Raw genomic sequence first — 18,261 nt, 5'->3', positions numbered from 1 at the left:
TATTACAGCTTGCTCATCAGTTCTGTTCCCATATTTATGCTCAGCTTTAAAATAAAATAAAAATAAAGTATATTTGAAACATATTTGAATACTCTGCCACACTTAAAAATGTATGAAAGCTACTATATTCCCTAGTGAAAAATAAATATATTAAATGTTTTTGAAATACATTTATTTTATGCTAAATATACTACAAATACATTTACAAACTTATGTACTTAATATAAATACCCTGCAATTGTACCTTTGATATACTAACTTGGTATCCTTAAAGTGTCAGGGTTCTGTCACTTCTGTCTGGTTTATATCTTGGTTTGGTGACAGAGCTCTGACACTCCCGGTTTGTCATGTGTTTGTGTATAGTCTGGTTTGTTGTGAGCACATGGCTTGTCATGTATTTCCTTGTGCCATGTGCTCTCCTGTCAATTGTTTAGCCCCTCCCATCTTCTTACTTGATTATTGATTAATTTGCCCCACCTGCTTTCCTCGTTACCCTCTTTTGTTTGCTTTCCTATTTAGTCTCCCTGTGTTTGCAGTCCTGTGCTGGTTTGTTGTCTATGTTCTCTCGTGTTTCCTGTTCCTGCCAGATGCCTGTCCTGTTTTCCCCCGGGGGAGTTTTTGTTTTTATTACTTAATAAATATCCTTATTCCTGCACTTGAATCCTTGCTTCACTATTTCATCATTCTGTGACATAATGAACCAGCCACAATGAGGATTCAGCAGAATGAGGATTCATGCCAGCCACTGGCCTCCCCTGTTTCCTGCCCTCACTATTCACTGTCCCACAAGGCCTGGAGGCCATGCCCAAGCTCCTAGCCCTGCTGGCTCCGCCCAAGCTCATGGCCCTGCTGGCCCCGCCCATGTTACCTGTCAAGCCTGAATCTCTTCACGTCAGGCCTGCCAAGCCTGAGCTTGTTCCCACGTGTTTCCTGTTCCTGCCTGTCCTGTTTTCCCCCAGGGGGAGTTTTTGTTTGTAGTTTTTTGTTTATTACTTAACTATTCTTATTCCTGCACTTGAATCCTCGCTTCACTATTTCACCATTCCGTGACAAAGTCTGCTAAATTGGAACAACAAATTTTGTACTTAATGTGCTTTAGTTATCCAGAAGCAGCTGCCACACAACTCCTTGTCCAAGCTCTTTTCCTATCCAGACTGGACTATTGTAATTCTCTCTTGGCAGGCCTTCTAGCTTGCACTGTCAAACCTCTGCAACTGATCCAGGATGCTGCGGCAAGAGTGGTCTTTATCGAGCTGAAGAGAGCACACGTCACTTCTCTCCTGGTTGCCAATTGCCGCTCCCATTAAATTCAAGGCACTGATGTTTGCCTACAGAACAACCACTGGCTCTGCACACCTACACCTAAAATCAAAGACGTATGTGCTAAAAAATTATATGTAAATGTAAAACTGAGTACAAGTATAGGCCAAATATACTTAGACTTTTCTGTCTGTATAAGTCAAGTATAGCTAAAGGGATAGTTCAACCAAAAATGAAAATTCTGTCATCATTTACTGACCCTCATGTTGTTCCTGTATGAATTTCTTGCTTCTGCTGAACACTTAAAATCTTAAAATATCAGATAACTTGACCTTAAGGCAAGGTTACTCTAGTAAAATGTGGAATGCCCTGTGGTACAAGCCCCCCCAAAATTGTAAGAATAATTAATTGTTGATAGTTGTAAATAAACATTACCTTTGAAATATATTTACAAATATTCTTTTGAAAACAATAATTAAAATGTGTACAGTCACATATATTCAAGGTGTAAGGAAAATGTTATTTTGCGTCATGCATTCAATTCAAACTTTTCTTGAAAATGGTATGAAAGCCCAACATGAACTCAAGTTCTGGTTGTCTAAGTCGAAGCAGCACATTATTTAAAATGACCGTAGGATCTATAAGCAATGGCAAAAATGTCTACGAAAACCATCATTTGTTTGCAGATGCCACTGGGCATATGATGTTTCTAATGCAATGACATTCAAACATTTTGGGCCCTATCATACACCCGGCACAATGCAGCGCCAAGCGCGACGCAAGTGTGTTTTGCTAGTTTCAGCCCGAAGCAGTTATCATTTTCACGTTCTGCGCAACGTTGTTTAAATGGCAAAAATGCATTTGCGCCCACTTGTGCGCCCATGGGCGTGCTGCTCTGAAAACGAGGTGTGTTCAGACGCATTGTTAGCACGTTGCTATTTTGAGGCAACTGAAATAGACTGCGCCATTGACTTTAGACCAGGTTTTAGTTGGTTTTCAGTCACAATATTTTTTATGTAATTAAAGATCGCATTAGTAATGTGCGCCTATAGCCGGTCCACAACGCGCATACACTCTGCTTATTACACACACAGGGACGCACAGCAGCACACAATCATGCCAAATATTACAAATAAAAGAATTACAATGTAAAAGATTCATATTGTGTACATAAAGATATGGTGGAATCCGCCTTGTCCCGTAGATGGTCTGCTCGCGCGCTTTAATCTCGTGCACGAGCAGATCCATTTGCGATCTGGAGACGCATTCAGTCTTTCCGCTTGCAAATTCCGTCATGTAAATAACAATCCGCCAAGGCGTGAGCGCAACAGGCTTTTAAAGGGAATGGGGGATGAGACTCTGGTTGGTTTATTTCACGTTATGCCCAAAACACACCCATTACTCATTAAGAGACTAAGGAAACCCCTTTTAGACCATGCGCTGCGCACACCGACCATTTTTCCCGTCGTTAAACTAGCAAAAGTGGATTCGGACACACTTCGCACTTGCGCCCTGCACTTTAGACCATGTGCTTAAATCGTTAAAATAGGGCCCTTTAAGTGTGACTTATGTGTCCTAATAGTTTGTGGCATCAATTAAGATTTCTGTTCGCTATCCTAAAAAATGTCATGTAATAACCTCATAATCAGGCCCTTCAGATTTCCAAAACACAGGGTGACTGTGATATATTGCATCTCTTTAAAATCTATTTAGATGGTAAAAAAGCATGCATTAAACCATAGTGCTAGTACAAACGATGTGCTCATCTTACACTACATTTGTAATCAAATAAGCCAAGCAGACTGTCAGTGACTGAATTCGATATAGGCACTATTAGCGAATATTAATGGTCGCATGAGCTGGTAAGATTGGCTCAGTGTGACGCTGTCATCTCCATAACTCATCTAATTGATCAACCTGCATGTTCGCTTCATCCCACTCCACATTATCATTTCTGCTGTGTTGGCATCAGCTTTATAATGTGTTCAGCTGGGTCAATGTTGCCCAGCCCTGATCTCATTCAAAACCTCCATCCAAATTCACAATAACAACTTGCATAAATGGTCTTGAACTGTAACCGAGTAGAAAGATTTTCTTTACGGATCGACTAAATGGAAAATGGACTGTTGATCAGGAATGTGTGCATGGGCTTGTTTGTGTTTGCTGTTGTCATTGAGGCATCTAGACGATGTGGGTCTGTGGCTCGTTCAAATAGTCTGTTCCAAGATTTGGCTCTCAGTGTAATTTGAAGAGGTTAGAATGGGAAGCCATTAGAAATTAAATCTTGATAGTAACAGTCTTATCTTCAGGATGTGAGGGAAAAGGTGTCCATTTTGTCTCACCATCATTTATAAAGATGGTATCAAGTGTGCTGCATACAGCATAGCCTACTGGAAATGATTATTATTCGTTTAAGTTACCAATTTGCGTTTTTTTATCTTAAGTAACCAACCAGATTAAACTAATGTCCAGTTCCAAGGTCAAAAGCACAATTATAGAAGTGCAGGATTATGTTGTAATTGACTTGTGTTAGCAGTACAGATTTGCAACAAACGTGAATGACACTTCAAAGCATGTGGCTTGATGAGAGATTGATTACTTTCTTTTATGATCAGACTTAAGATTTTCACTTGGCAGATCATAAAACATGCACAAAAAAAAAAAACTCATCTTAATAAGTGTAGATATATGAACACTAGTTTTAGCAACACACGGCCAAGCACCACTCGAAATTTCTTAAGAAATTGTACAAATCTAATCGTATAAATCAAAATCGAAATAAATCTAAGCAAATAAATGGATAAAAATAAACCTAAAATCTGTTTAAAATTGCCATCACCATACACTCATTCTTGAGAACAATAAATATTTAGTATAATCTGTGACAGTAAAGTATTTTTACTTCATCACTGTACTTCAGTACATGTTTCAAGTGACAGAGTATCAGTTTTGGGAAACTTTTACTTCACTACAATTCAAAGCATAATATTCTACTTTTAACTCCACAACATTTCATAAAAGCTAATCTTTTCTTGTTATTTTAAACTGAAGAACTCGACATCCTCTCTTAGGCGTGATATTGATGTAGAATTCGTTAACAATCTGATTCTATTCAATAAACCAGCTAAATAGTTTTGCAAATCACAATGAATGATTAATTTGTGAACTGGACTTGCAGCTGTTCTCGAGTCAACAACTCATCGAGTCAGCTGTTTCAATGATCTGGTCAGAGTGAATCTCTAGTTAACAATTCACTAAAATGTTCATGTCTGACTAAAAAATTTTGCAAGAACTAGGAGATCCTCGAAGCAAACAAGTGAAAATAACCAAATATAATCAAGGTTTTTTTCAGTGCGGCAATGCATCGCTGTTTGCTAACAGTAAAAAGCGCAGGAGAAGAAGAAGAGACAATCGATCGATATGTTAACATCTCTCAACCAGTGTTTCAACTACGGAAAAAGACATCAGTAAAACAGTTTGAGAATAATATCTCATTCAGCATTACATTTACCTCAGGCATTTAGTGTCGACAGCAGGTTGTAGTTCACTAGAGAAATGAACTCTAGAGAGAAGCATTTTGTATACGCACTATATTAGCATATTCATTATATTTACTTAACCTGTTAGTAATGTCTTGATTATTTAACGTAGGTTTAAATAAATTTGTCATGAAAACAAGTTATGTCAGCCAGTGTAAATGATTATATTTCAAAATCTTTGAAATAATTAGATTTAGAAGTTAATGCAAAACCTACCTTATGTGCAATTTACAGTACATTTTTATTTTATTTGAGTGTTGATTAATATATCTAAAAATAAATAGCAACTGAATTTCATAATTTGGGCTCTGTTGTTAATTGTAACCTTTAGTATTATAGTAATGTGTAATTGAGGGATCCACATAGTTTACAGCATTGGCTAATATTTTTTTTATCCTTTAGAACATTTTAATTATAATATCATTTATAAAAAGAAAAGTGTAATTAAAAAAAAAGAAAAAGAGGCAATTTTGTGTTTAGTTTTCTCCCCCCTGTTGTACCTAACCCGTACCGAACCGTGACTTCAATACAGAGGTCCGTACCAAATCGTCATGTTTGTGCAAGTATAACTGAAAATAATGACTTGTACTTTTACAGGAATAATATGTTATTAGGATATCTGAACTCAAGTGTTTGATTTGAGTAGTCTACAATTGGTTATAATTAAATTCCATATAACTAAAGTTGTGTTAAGTGGAATGTATCGACATCTCAAGATATTGAAAATGTGTGCAATGGCCATAGTAAAAATATAAATGTTTTCCTTAAAAAATAAAAAAGGAAACCTACTTTCATTAATCAGCGCTTCGTCGCTTGCACCTGATTAATGTGTCTTTCTAATTGAGTGAACTTGTGTTCTTGTTTTCAGACGTGTTATCACACAACTCCACCACAACTCCATCAATCTTTGGAGCGGCAGCGGCAGCAACACAATCTTTAGACAGAATTTGCTGTGAAAAAACAAGATAAGCATTCAGAGAGGAGAAGGCAGAACTTCCTGCCCAAACCTGAAACAAAAAGTCACGACGGACGGAGAAACAACGATAAAGCAAAGTTTGTGTTTTGTGACATTTTCCGGCCCCATTAGCCAGTCTGTGTAAAACAGACTGCTTTTTCCAAGATAAGAGCCTCAGCGCTTCAAACCAACATACCCGCAGTTAAACCACAGGAGAGTGATGTCACCACACACAGGCACACATAGGCTCTGCGTAAAGGAAGGATGTGGTCCCTGAGCACTGAGCAGTAAATGTGACCGTCTGAAAGAATGGGGTCTAGGGATGGTCATGACAGTTGACCTGCCGTCCAGTGGCTGTGACTAAGTCGAAGATCTTATTATTATTAGCGCTGAAAATTTTATATTTGAATATAGATATGTGGAAAAAGTGATATGTTTTTTTCTGGATTCTTTGATGGATAGAAAGTTAAGCATTTGTAACAGAAACTTTTGTAACATTATACATTTTTTTATTGTCACTTTTGATCAATTTACTGCATCTTTGCTAATTATAAGTATTATTTTCCTACAACAAAAAGAGCAGTAACTGAGGAACAGTAACTCTCTAACAAATGCATCTTTTAGGGTCAGGTGAACCAAAAGCCCTAATAACACAGGGCTTTCTTAAGCCGATTAGTTTTTCAGGTAACCAACTGACAAGTCAATTTTGATATATAGTTTTCCCATCTCTGAGGAGAATCAATAGACGTTTTAATTCCAAAACAGTTAGAAGAACAGGTCTTCTAACTAGTTAAATTAAATGGTCAAGTTCACCATATTTAATTATGCACAGAGATTAGTTTATTACTTTGAGGCAACGTTATAGGGTTGACAGTGCAGTTCAAATGCACCGACTGCAATAATCTACAAACCCATTACACATAAACACAGACAACTGAGCATCTGGTGAGAGAGAAAGAGAGTAAGAGAGAGAGAACGAGTGAAACAGTAGGTGAAAATGAGGGTTGCAGAAGTGCAGCTCACAGAAACAGCTCACTTACCAAAGAGATTCACACAATCTGCCACAGAGAAAAAAGGAGACACACACAGACACAGAGAGAGTGCTGCACTCCCCACACGCAAGTAAAACACTCTCTCATAGACCAAAACCCCATTTATGCAGCGTTACCACAACCACAACTGTGGGACGAGGGAGGAAGATGAATAGCCTTCCAAAATAGGCTCAAAACAAAAACATCTTAAAGGGACAGTTTACCTAAAAATGAACTTTCAGTCATTGTTTACTCGCTCTCATGTCATTGCAACCTGAAGACTGCCTAAGAAGAAATTCTGCAAAAATGTGCTGGTCTCCACGCAATTACAATGGATGGGAACTGAAGCTGTCAAGCTTCAGAACTGACATAAATGTATTATACAAGTGGTTTTTAGGACTATTATTCCAAGTAAACTAAAGTCATATGACAGCTTTATGTAAGGAACACACTGAAAATCTTCCCCACTGATCTGTTAACAGTCAGAAAATGTAATTTGTGAACCGTGTATTTCCGATTCATGAATGAATCATTCAGACAGTTTTGTGAACTGGATCAAATGATACACTAAAAAGAACTCAAACGAACAATTTGTTCAGAAATTGGGCATCTCGACTTTTCTCAAATACTGACTTGTATTTTGGTCTGTTACTCACAGAAAGCTATGGTATGACTACAAAAGTCAAAGAACACTTTTATGGTACTTTTGTCTTTTTTTAAGCTTGAAGGCCTCAGTACACATTTATTATAATTAAAAGAAAAAGAGTGACCAGAACGCCTTCTGTCAATGTCTCTTTTTGTGTTTCACGGTAAATGCAAACAACCACATAATTGTGTATAGTTAAAGAAGCAAAATAACCCGGCTTATCAACTTTTAAGAGGAAAGACTGAGTGCTTCCCATGTTTTTTTGTTGTTGTTGATGAAAATAAGTGTCCAATCAAACTCAATGTTATTTTGGCACAAATTCATCTGTAAGCTAGCCAAATTAGACGCCAACATGGACAGGTTGCACGGCATATAGCCTCATCCTGTAAACCATGAACGGAACTACGTGAGGTTAAAGAAAAGCATTTTGGCACCACAAATATTCAGGTTTTGGATTTAACTGTTGGGTCACAACATGATGTCCAATAAAAGTCCTGAAGTGAAACCAGTTGATAACCATTGACTTAAGATAGAAGGAGCATTGTGGTCCAATTCAAGACAAAAAAGTATAAAAAGAGTAGTAGGTGGATAAAGGAAAGAGTCTTACCAGTCCAGAGCCAAAAAACACGGCGAGCAGAGCCAGACACGCTCCCATGACGATGAGCAACAGGAACACGATGAGCGGATGCTGCTGGCTCATACGGTAGTAGGACTCGTACACCCAGTCTGGAGACTTCAGCCCCCCGGATGACACCATGTCCTCCGGACCGTCCAGCAGGTAAACTGTCTGTTGGAACATGTGGTCCGGCTGGACCCCGGCGCTCACCCCCGAGACTTCGTCTTCGTCCTCTTCCTCCTGCTGCTGCCGTTCTGGCTCGTCCTCTTCTGTAAGAGTGCTCAGCGGCGGCGGGTGGGACAGATGTGTCCTGCGCCAGGGCAGGAGTGAGAGCGCTGCCGCACGCAGCATTCTCCAGCCAACATGATGAACTGAGCAGCGGAGAACGACTGAGGCACGCACGAGAGAGCGTGTGAGAGGAGGAGGAGAGAGAGAGAAAGATACGGAGAGAGAGAGAGAGAGAGCGCACGGTAGAACACCAGTGTTTGCTTGACAGCGAGGCAGAGCGCAAGCTCTCAGAAGTGACTTCTTGGAGTGTGTGTTGGAGAGAGGAAAAGAAAGTCTTCAAAAGAATGTGAAGGGAAGTGAAGAGGAAAAGGGAGGAGAGAGGAAAGGGAGTGGTGTGCTTGACAGAGATCCAGCAGGCACAGTAATGTCTCCAATGTAGCGTGTGGCAGGTTCAGTGATATGGTTTAATGGTGTTGACTGATTAGACACCCAGAGGAAAATGTGTTTTCTGATTTTATGTTATTTTTTAAGTGGTTAGCATAGCTCAGATACTTGGTCTTGGAAAAATATTAAGAAAATGTTTTACTTCATACTGATATGTCTGATTTTTCGTCTGATTTCAGACTTTTGAGAATCTTGGCAAATCCGAGCACAGTTTCAATCAATGTGGTCTTATTCGCCGAAGTAAAATCTTAGAAGCAGCAGCCTCAAGCCAGTCTTCATTTGCACTCTATGTAATCTCATTGCAGTCTAGGAGAAACAATGGAGGTATTAAAGAGATCTCTCTTTAATTTCCTATGGGGAGAGACTTACAATAAGAACAATAAAAACATTAATGAATGAAAAACCAAAGACAACAGACTGCTTGAGAAGAAAAAAGAGGAAATAGGAAACACAATAAAACATTTCCTTATAGCTACTGTCACCAAGAAGGACAGGATCCAAGATCCTTGTTGGTTCTGGAATAACATTCCTATCAAGGTTTAGCAATTCCTTCTGACTTTAGGAGTAGCTAATGGCTAGGGATAAGGGATAGGGTTAGGACTTGACATGAATTTTGTTCTGGGACCAACAAAAGATCCAGGAACACATCATAGTGGTTAAAATCACTGCCACCAGCTGTTTCTCTTTTACCTGCAAGTCTCTTAGACTTAGAAGACACTCTTTTAGTACCAAGTAATCGTGCTGTATTCCAGAAGGTCTTTTGAAGCTGCAGGAGGTGACTGTGATTACACTCTTGAGAGGCAATTAGACAATAAATTGTCTGCTTCAGTTGAGTCAGCCGCCGCACCGGTCAAGAGCTCTGTGAAAAGAGAACCACCCAGTTCTTAATGCCTTTTTTTTAAGTCGATGCCACACTTGCTAAAGAAAGAGCGTTCAAATAACATGAACATGAATTAAACGTCACCTCTTCACTAAAACAAGCAAGTCATTTTAGCTGCCCACCAACAATGTTAACAAGTGTTAACAAGAGACACTTGAGGTGAGAGTGCACTTGTGGGCAAAATCATGGCGATCAATGATTAAGCATTCAACGGGAGAAAGCTGAAGAGAATAATTCAGAATTAAATGAATACAGGACTATATTCCATGCGCTCATTTCCCGTCTTATTTGGTGTGTGTATTTGAAAGAAGTAAATATTGTGAAATATTATTACAATAAAAAAAAACTGCTTTCTATTTGAATATATTTTAAAATATAATGTATTCCTGTGATGGCAAAGCAAAATTTTCAGCATTTTCACCGTCTACAATGTCACATGAGACATTTATTATTATTATCAATGTTGAAAACAGTTGTTCTGCTTAACATTTTTATGGAGACATTTTTTTATGATTCTTCAATGAATAGAAAGTTCAAACATTTTTATGTTTTTTTTTGTTTTTGTTTTTTAATTTCTGTCACTTTTGGTATATCTTTACTGAATAAAAGTATTCATTTTTAAAAATAAATAAATAAAACGAATAAATAAAAAACCTCACGACCCCAAACTTTTGAACGGTGTCTTCTTACATCCTCATCCTTGCGCCAGTAAAACAATGAACAGTCTTCTTTGCTTTCATTGTTCTCCAAAACATCTGCTTGTTGTTGTCAGCCAAATTGCCATGCACTAAGGACCCGAAGCTCTGAGATGGAATGGATGTTACAATCAGTGGTTGATGAGTTACACTTTTTTAAAAAGCCTGGTTCAGCACCTTGGAACCCATATGGAGTCCAAATCTGAGGCTTTTTGTTCATATGAAACACATGCCAAGCACTGCACAGTTCAAAATGAGCACAAGAGACCATCCATCGTTAGACAGCCCCCATTAAAGCGGTCCTGGCCTAATGGCTGGATGAGACTCTGGCACTCTGGTGAATTTTGACTCCACTGAGTCTGTCCAGTGAAATGGGCTGATGATCTCATTAGATGTGCACATCTGAAGAGCTCCACAGCCACATAAATGCAAGTATATATACACTCGCTGAATTTAACGAACATAGCCAACCAGTGCAGCCTGAAGCATGACCTTCTTTTGGTGCTGCGAACCTCATCTCATTCAAGTGCTTGATCCATCATCAGTAATCCCTAGGCTCCAGTAATAGAGGTGACATCTCTCCATTGCTGGAAGCTCGTTGTTGCCATGTTGTGTGGCATTATCATCAATAGACTTCGATTGGAGAGCTTATAAGACAAGCTGTTGTCCTTCTGAGCCTTGACAGGTCTGTATCCCGACTATCTTTTGGTAGAACACCTGAAATACAAAGATAAACAAAATGTGAATTTTGTGTCTTTTGAATCAATGTACACTATTGTTTGTGGTTGGTAACATTTTTTAAAAAGTCTCACCTTTGTGCTCACCAAGGCTGCATTTATTTGATCAAAAATCCAGTAAAAAGTAATGTTGTGAAATATTATTAAAATTGAAAAGAACTTAAACATAACATGTATTATTATCAATGCTAACAGCTGTTCTGATTAATATTTTTGTGGAAACTGTGTTAAATGTTTTTCAGGATTCTTTAATTAATTGAACATTATTAATGTTGTTACTGCCACTTTTGATTAGTTTAATGCATTGATGAATAAAAGTATTTCTTTCTTTAAAAGAAAATCTTACTGACCCCAAACTTTTGAATGGCAGTGTATGTAAGCTTTAAATGTATCAATATGATAGCGTACCTCTAAACATTGAGAGAAAATACACTTTTAGCTGAGTTCACATTTAAAATGTATAGACCAAAAATACTGATGACATCATCCAGCACTACACCGATTTTAATTCAATCAGATGTAGTCTAAAATGAGAATGCTACCGCAACAGATCAGCAAATCATAGCTCAAGTGACGTAACTAAAAACTATCAGCTACGTTAGAAAAAATGGCTTCCCAAACTTCCTTTTTTAACAGGAAATACATTAACAACACAGGAAAGAAAACTGCACTTGCACTTTTTACACAAAAGTAAAAGAAAAAAATCTGCCATCGTTTACTACTTTTGTTCAAAACCTGGCTGACTTTCTTTCTTCAGTGAAACAAAAAATTTGTTTTCGTCCATACAAAGACAGACTCAAGAATTATATCCATACAACTTGAACAAATACAAGTTTTCTGAAGTCCTTCAATGGGGATAAAAATTTCCTCTCCACTGAATCATTAACTTGAGAACTACTGTAAATTTGAGCCAGTGAGAAGAATGAAGGCAGTCTAATTCATGAACCAATTGTTTAGTATGATGTGTAAACTGGAATAAGTGGTTCATTTAAAAACGGCTCAAAAGGACAATTTATTCACTGATCTGTTTCACAAGTTCAATTCACTGACACCGGTCACAGCTGCTTTTGATTAAACAGCTTCCTGGCGTGGAAGATTATCAGTGAGTAATGGCTTATTCCATTTTTTTTCACCTCACTCAATTCTATTTTTCAGAAGACTTGGAATTTAGCGCATAAGTAATATGGACTACTTTTATGGCACTTTTTTTTATTTTCTATTTAAATAAAACTGTAAAAGTCAACTGTAATTTTAAAGAGCTGCATAAATATTCTTCAAAATGTTTCCTTCTGTTTCAACACACAAAAATATCAACATACAGGTTTCAAAGGACATGAAGGTGAGAATAATGACAGAATTGAGTGAACTATTTCTTGAAAGCAGCAGCTTAAATCATTCAGGGAGTCACAGCACCATCTCTGGTGGGTTTGAAAGTCTAATTTCTCATGTTCTTTAATACTTCATTCCCCGCTCGAGTCTTCCATCTCAGTAATAATCTGCCTGAAGAGCCTCTTATCTGCAAGGACAGACTGCAGGAATCTCAAGATGCTCAAACCAGAATTTGTCTGTAATCTCACATTCCCCCAAATCATTACTGGTCATTACTAGTCACCGCACGATGCATCCTCTCGATATGGACAGAAAGCCCACATGAAAGCTAAAAGGTCAATGAAGTCAGACAATCTTTCAGGATCCATACAAATGTCAACTACAGGTCAAGAGGCCAATTCCATAGCTAAAAAGTTCAAGCCATTGTTAAACTGGTTCATTGTAGAAGCCGAAAAGGGCTGGAAACAATCTGACCATTTGATTGGTGGGTTAAGGACATTTAGGAAAGTAAAAGAGGTAGGTGTCTCCAAAGTTCTCAACAGAGAGCTAAAAATAGATCTTAAACAGGCCAACAAGACAACATGAGGAGGGAGAATTCAGAATAGAGTTAATGAGGCGGGTAGCTGGAATTTTTAACTGCGGACCATTTTGTCGGGACACTTGTTTTTTTTTTGTTATACACACCTTGGGTAATTTGAACATCTCCCAGTGTTTATTTCTTTTCTTCCTGTAACTGTGAAGTGATGCATAACATCTGCTGGGTGGAGAAGACAGAATGGGAGCAGGGAATAAAGAAACGACTCTCAGTGTGTGTGATAATATATTAGCCTTCTAATATAAGTGCATATACGCACATATTGCAAGTCAGTAACATCACGGGTTGTTTCTCATGGGTCTGTACACTAGAAATGATAATGCCCGTTACAGCTTTACATGCACTGATGCACTAATTTAAAATCTGACCAACCTCAAACTTTTGTACCTTCCTTTAAAATAGGCCTATATGCACGGACGAACACATCTGCTTCTGAATTTAGCTAATAGAAGCAAATTACATTCCCTGGGTCACTCACTAACCCCTAACACCATTAAGTTTGCTCCAGTTGATGTTTCCTACTGATTTCACATCATGTTTTGATGTAACATGTTTCTTGCAACTGGATAATTTGATGCAATTTTAACATGGGTCAAGCATTTGTGCTTATGTTTAGAAATGAACAACATGTTAGAAGAAAGTGGGAGGAAAACAATGTCATTTTCAATTAAATATGTATTATAACCACCAGGCTGTGACTAAAATGGCCACGAATGTGACTATTGTAAAAATGTGCAAAAATCATTTCAAATCTAGCTGCCATTGGCAAGAGTCGACAAAGTTTATGTGGTTTTATCAAACACCGACTCACAAGGTGGAGTAAAGTGCTAGTGTTTCCTGCATCTGCATGAGACACAGCAAGAGCCACAATGTCCGATTCACCCCAAAAAAATCACTCTTATGAGCTGGTTCATTTTAATGAATCAATTGCAAAGATTCACGAACCTGCTTGTTAATTAGAAACTTGAATCAGACTCCAGTGAATCTTTAGTTCTCCATCGACTTCCCCAGTGAATCGTGAGTCAATTTCGGTTATGTTTGATTTGAAATTAAGTGGGAACCGTTACCATGATGTTTAGGCTTGTAAGACTTCAAGCTGTTTACTGACTGGTTGTTTATATGACAGCATAGTTTACAACAGAGTTTGTTGTAAGAATTATTTAAAAAAATGTAACTAAAGAAGATATTTAACAATTTTTAATCATATTTTACAATATTTAAAATATTAATGGTTATTGTTTAGCATGTTTAGAAATGGAAATAGTTGCTTTGTCAAAACACAAAATTCTTACAAAACAGGGTGATCTTGGTACAGCCCTACAGTAAACTGCAATATAATATTAGCTATATAATATAATAAACAATACGAAGACCACAAGGCCAACCATCTCTTTAATAAAAAAATATTATAGCTAGCAGTATGCATATTAAGCTGACGTTAAAATATGTTCCTCCAACGGTAACATGCCAGTGTAATTTTAATACCACTGAGGGATACTTATAGTTTTAAAATTTTATTTCAGTTAACATTTATTTTTATGTTTTATAGTTTTCGTTAACTATAATATCCCTGTAACAAGCTAGAAAGTCATTCTTATTAGAAACTCTTTTGTCCTTAGCTTGTCACGTTCAAACCGGTGGCGTAACGAGGAAGAATTAATTGGATTCTCTCATGGCAATTTTACTGACTCTTTTCACCCCTTATGTCAGAGATACAAAGTAACAACAGTGATGGTATATCTGGTTGGACGGTTGTTTTGTTGAAATTTAAATAATGTAATTGAGGTGTCATCAGTTAATTAGGAGCTGCTTTGTGTTTTATCCCCGCAGCCAAAAATATGTCACAATTAAACGTCACAGCAATCATGTCTAGATTTGAAAGGACTTATCTGTGTGCACCTGCACTGATAGATAAGAGCTTTCCAATAAATCTTTGAAGATTTGGCTTAGTTGCCATATAACTCTCCTCCTCATCATCGTCTGGTTCATTAAGCAAAGTCCACTGTCAGAGGAGAAAGAATTACAAGTGACAGGAGCACATTGAGTCCAACCAGAACTCATTTCGCTCCAAAAAAGGGAACTGCTCTCTTTTCTAAAGAAGCAAGTGCAGCCATAAACTATAATCAATGCGGTTACACTTGTGTGACACCATTCAAAAAATAGGCATGATGGCATAAGGATGAGAAAGGACATTTTAATGAAGTTGTATAAATTGTTTCCCAGCCGCAGGCTTCAGCGTACTCTGAAAAATGGAGCCGTCGAACAACCAGGCGCATGAGTGAGCCTTCATCTTTAGCTTCTGGAGTTTTGCACAGATGACTGAAGACACCTCAGCACCTCAAATTCTTTGTGCAGACTTTCCGTTCTCATCGTAAGCATCATGTTTTGGATGACACATCCTTTTAAGAAGTTGTGGTTTTGAGTTCTGTAGTGATGAGGAGAAGAGACAATGCCAATACTGGAAATTCTCATACTCTCTGAAGAAAAAAGGCTGTTACAGCCTAAGTATGTAGGCAAATCTATTTTTAAACAAATTTCTGTGCAGAAAGGAGGCCAAACCTATCTGCATATACAGCATTATTTCCAAATACGTCTCTCAAAATAGCAACGCATAGTTTATGGCTCAGCAACCTCCGTTTCGCAGGGGTTCATTACTGCTGGAGGTGTTTTGGAGAAGACTTTGATTCGTCTCTTCCCTATCAGCCCGAGTCCAATTCCTCAGTCCTGTGTTTGACTCCATTATCTCTCTAGAGCTTCTCAAAACACCATCTCTGTGAGGAGGACGCAGCGATTTCTATCAACTTCAGTTTTTTTCTCTCTTAACCTCTCCCTTCCCTTCTCTCCAAATCCCTCATGTATTGTTTTTCTCTGTTACACACTAAAAATTTTTGGGTTTACCCGAAAAGTTATCCATGGTAGTCTTAGTTTCTGACAAAATATACACTATAATATTTTTCTACAAAAAAAGTGATGTGATGATAACACACCATGGTACTGTGTGATCAGTATATGCCATAACAGTTTAATACTTGTGCTTAAGATGAACTGTAAGGTATGTAAAGGTATGTTCTTCTGAAGCGGAAGTTACCATGGTACATTTTTGTAAGGGTTAGCGATAATCATTCCCTCATTAACCCCACAAAGCCTATTGTATCATAAGCAGTATTTGAAAAATGGATACAAATAGTAAGGTATTTGCTTGAACCGTGAGGCGTGAGTCTTCTCTCACCTAAGCTTACGCTACTCCTACATCTTATGTCAAACGTCGGGTCAGAGGTCACTCTTCCGTCGGAACTAGACTCGCGCACAGCCATTACTGGAAGCCAGTGATTATAGTTTATAAAGTTATAAATATGCATATTTTTCTTACAAAAAAGTACTTCAGGAAGAAACCAGCCTTTATTCATTTTTAAGAGATTGGGTTTGGGGCTGGGTCCGTGGGACTGTTTCTGGGGGACGAGTCTGAGGGAAGAACAGGAGACAATGGTACTAAGGAGAACGCAGAAGACAAAAGGTAAGTAAAATAAAAAGTGAATCCCCAGAAACAGTCCCACGGACCCAGCCCCAAACCCCATCTCTGCAATAATAATTAATAAAGGCTGGTTTAAAGTAGGCTACTTCTTCCTGCCTCTATATTAATGCTCATGGGTAGCCTAAATGGGTTCCATTCAGACCTTAACATTAAGTATTTTACTGTTATGTGAGATTCAACAAGACATTTTCACCTGGCTAGACCCAATGTTTAGACCTGTTGTGGTATTTCTGCAAATTAGTAGGCCTACATACATAATTAGATTATGCACCGTTTGTCCATGTTAACAAAACAATTTAAAAAAAACTTGTAATACATTTTTTGTTTGTCTTGATGTAAGTAATCAACTCAGTAATTTTCATGGTGATATCTAAAAGTTAAAAAATTTACCCAATTCACGTAAGAAAAAGAATGAATAGGCTATATTTGGGTCCCCTAATGGGATTCTTCGGGACTTTTTTTCCCTTACTCAGGACATATTGAGGATACAAAATCAGTCGAGTTTGCTTCTGTTGCAGTTTGTTCAAGGTTGACCCCCATTTTGGCATAAAATGTCTGGACTAGACAGTCTTTGCCGCCATCTAACGGCGTAATAATGTAACGTTAACGGTTTTTTTCTGTTAACGGAAGGAATTCCTTCCTTCCTAAGGCTTTTGGTGATTTTAAAAAATGAATGAAAAGTTACATTGATACATATTTTTTTTGGCTACGTATATGAAATGGCCGTTTTATAAAAGCAATTAGCCCCGTGAAGCCGTGGTTTACAGTGAATTTATAACAGCTAAGGCCCGGGGGTTTAAAGCTCAACGACACCTCCTCTTTGGGCGCGGATATTCAGTAATAACCAAACGCACGATTTCGCGACATAAAAAATAAATAAAAATGAATTGTTTAAAGTTAGCCTACTCACATTTTCAGATTCAATCCAACTGTAAATTACCTTTTCATATCCAATATTTCCCAGTTACTTTGTCCGTTTTTGTCCCGTCGACGAAAATACTGCCAAACGACACCACAGCAGGACCGCTCGCTGCACACGGTCTCCTGCAACAGTTTTTTAAACCGATTGAATCGATTTGGTGAACGATTCAGTGATTCACTTTTATCACTTATAATAACCATTTAGTGTGCTATTCTAAGAGTCAGAAAATAGTAACTGAACCATTTTCACTGTTCATCCACAGACGTGCATTTTAGTTATTTATTCAGTAGTTATGGTTGGCTGTTCCTTGGATTTAAGACTTTTTTTTATTGAGGTATGGTTTGTAATGTTCAAGCAAAAAAAAAAAAAAAAAAAACTACAACAAAAATGTTCATTGTAGGCTTACAATGCTAAATCATCAGAAGGATTTAGAATTTATGGGTAAAATAAAGTTAATACTTGATTCACATTTTGTTCTACCAGGGTTACTAGTTAACTAACTTAAAACACAAAATTCAACTGAAATTATAATATATAAACTTATTTTATTTCAGTTAGCTGCTAAAGCAAAATTATTCATTTAATTTAACAACAACAACAAAAAAAAAAAAATATATATATATATTTTTTTATACAGACTTAAAACATAATCACTAAAACTTTACAATTAAAATGGAAAATATAAAAATGCAAAATACTACTAAAATAACTGTTCTACAACACACAGTCATGCTTAAAACATGAATTTTTAACTATAACTTAAAGCCTAAACCTTTTTTACAATTCATGCACGTAAACTCACATCCTTGTGTTAGTCGTAGTCCTTATTAGCAATTTGTTAACTTTCTCTGT

General features: G+C 37.5%; 1 protein-coding gene across 2 annotated transcripts in view; it reads right to left on the bottom strand.

Annotated features, from left to right (window-relative positions):
• Nucleotides 1-8,601, bottom strand: part of adcy2b (adenylate cyclase 2b (brain)) — a 63,015-nt gene extending 54,414 nt beyond the window's left edge. Inside the window, exon 1 of one of the 2 annotated variants that reach the window (XM_084423180.1) lies at nt 8,039-8,601. In XM_084423180.1, the coding sequence (XP_084279306.1) occupies nt 8,039-8,398 (360 nt within the window). In that variant the 5' untranslated portion in view covers nt 8,399-8,601. The remainder of the gene's footprint in view (nt 1-8,038) is intronic. The other variant, XM_084423179.1, reaches the window with a different exon arrangement.
• Between the last annotated feature and the right edge of the window lie 9,660 nt (nt 8,602-18,261).

Source organism: Rutilus rutilus, assembly GCF_951802725.1.
Source record: "Rutilus rutilus genome assembly, chromosome: 11".
Taxonomy (NCBI): domain Eukaryota; kingdom Metazoa; phylum Chordata; class Actinopteri; order Cypriniformes; family Leuciscidae; genus Rutilus; species Rutilus rutilus.
The sequence above is the reverse complement of the archived record's forward strand: the minus strand, read 5'-3'. Positions and strand labels throughout refer to the sequence as shown.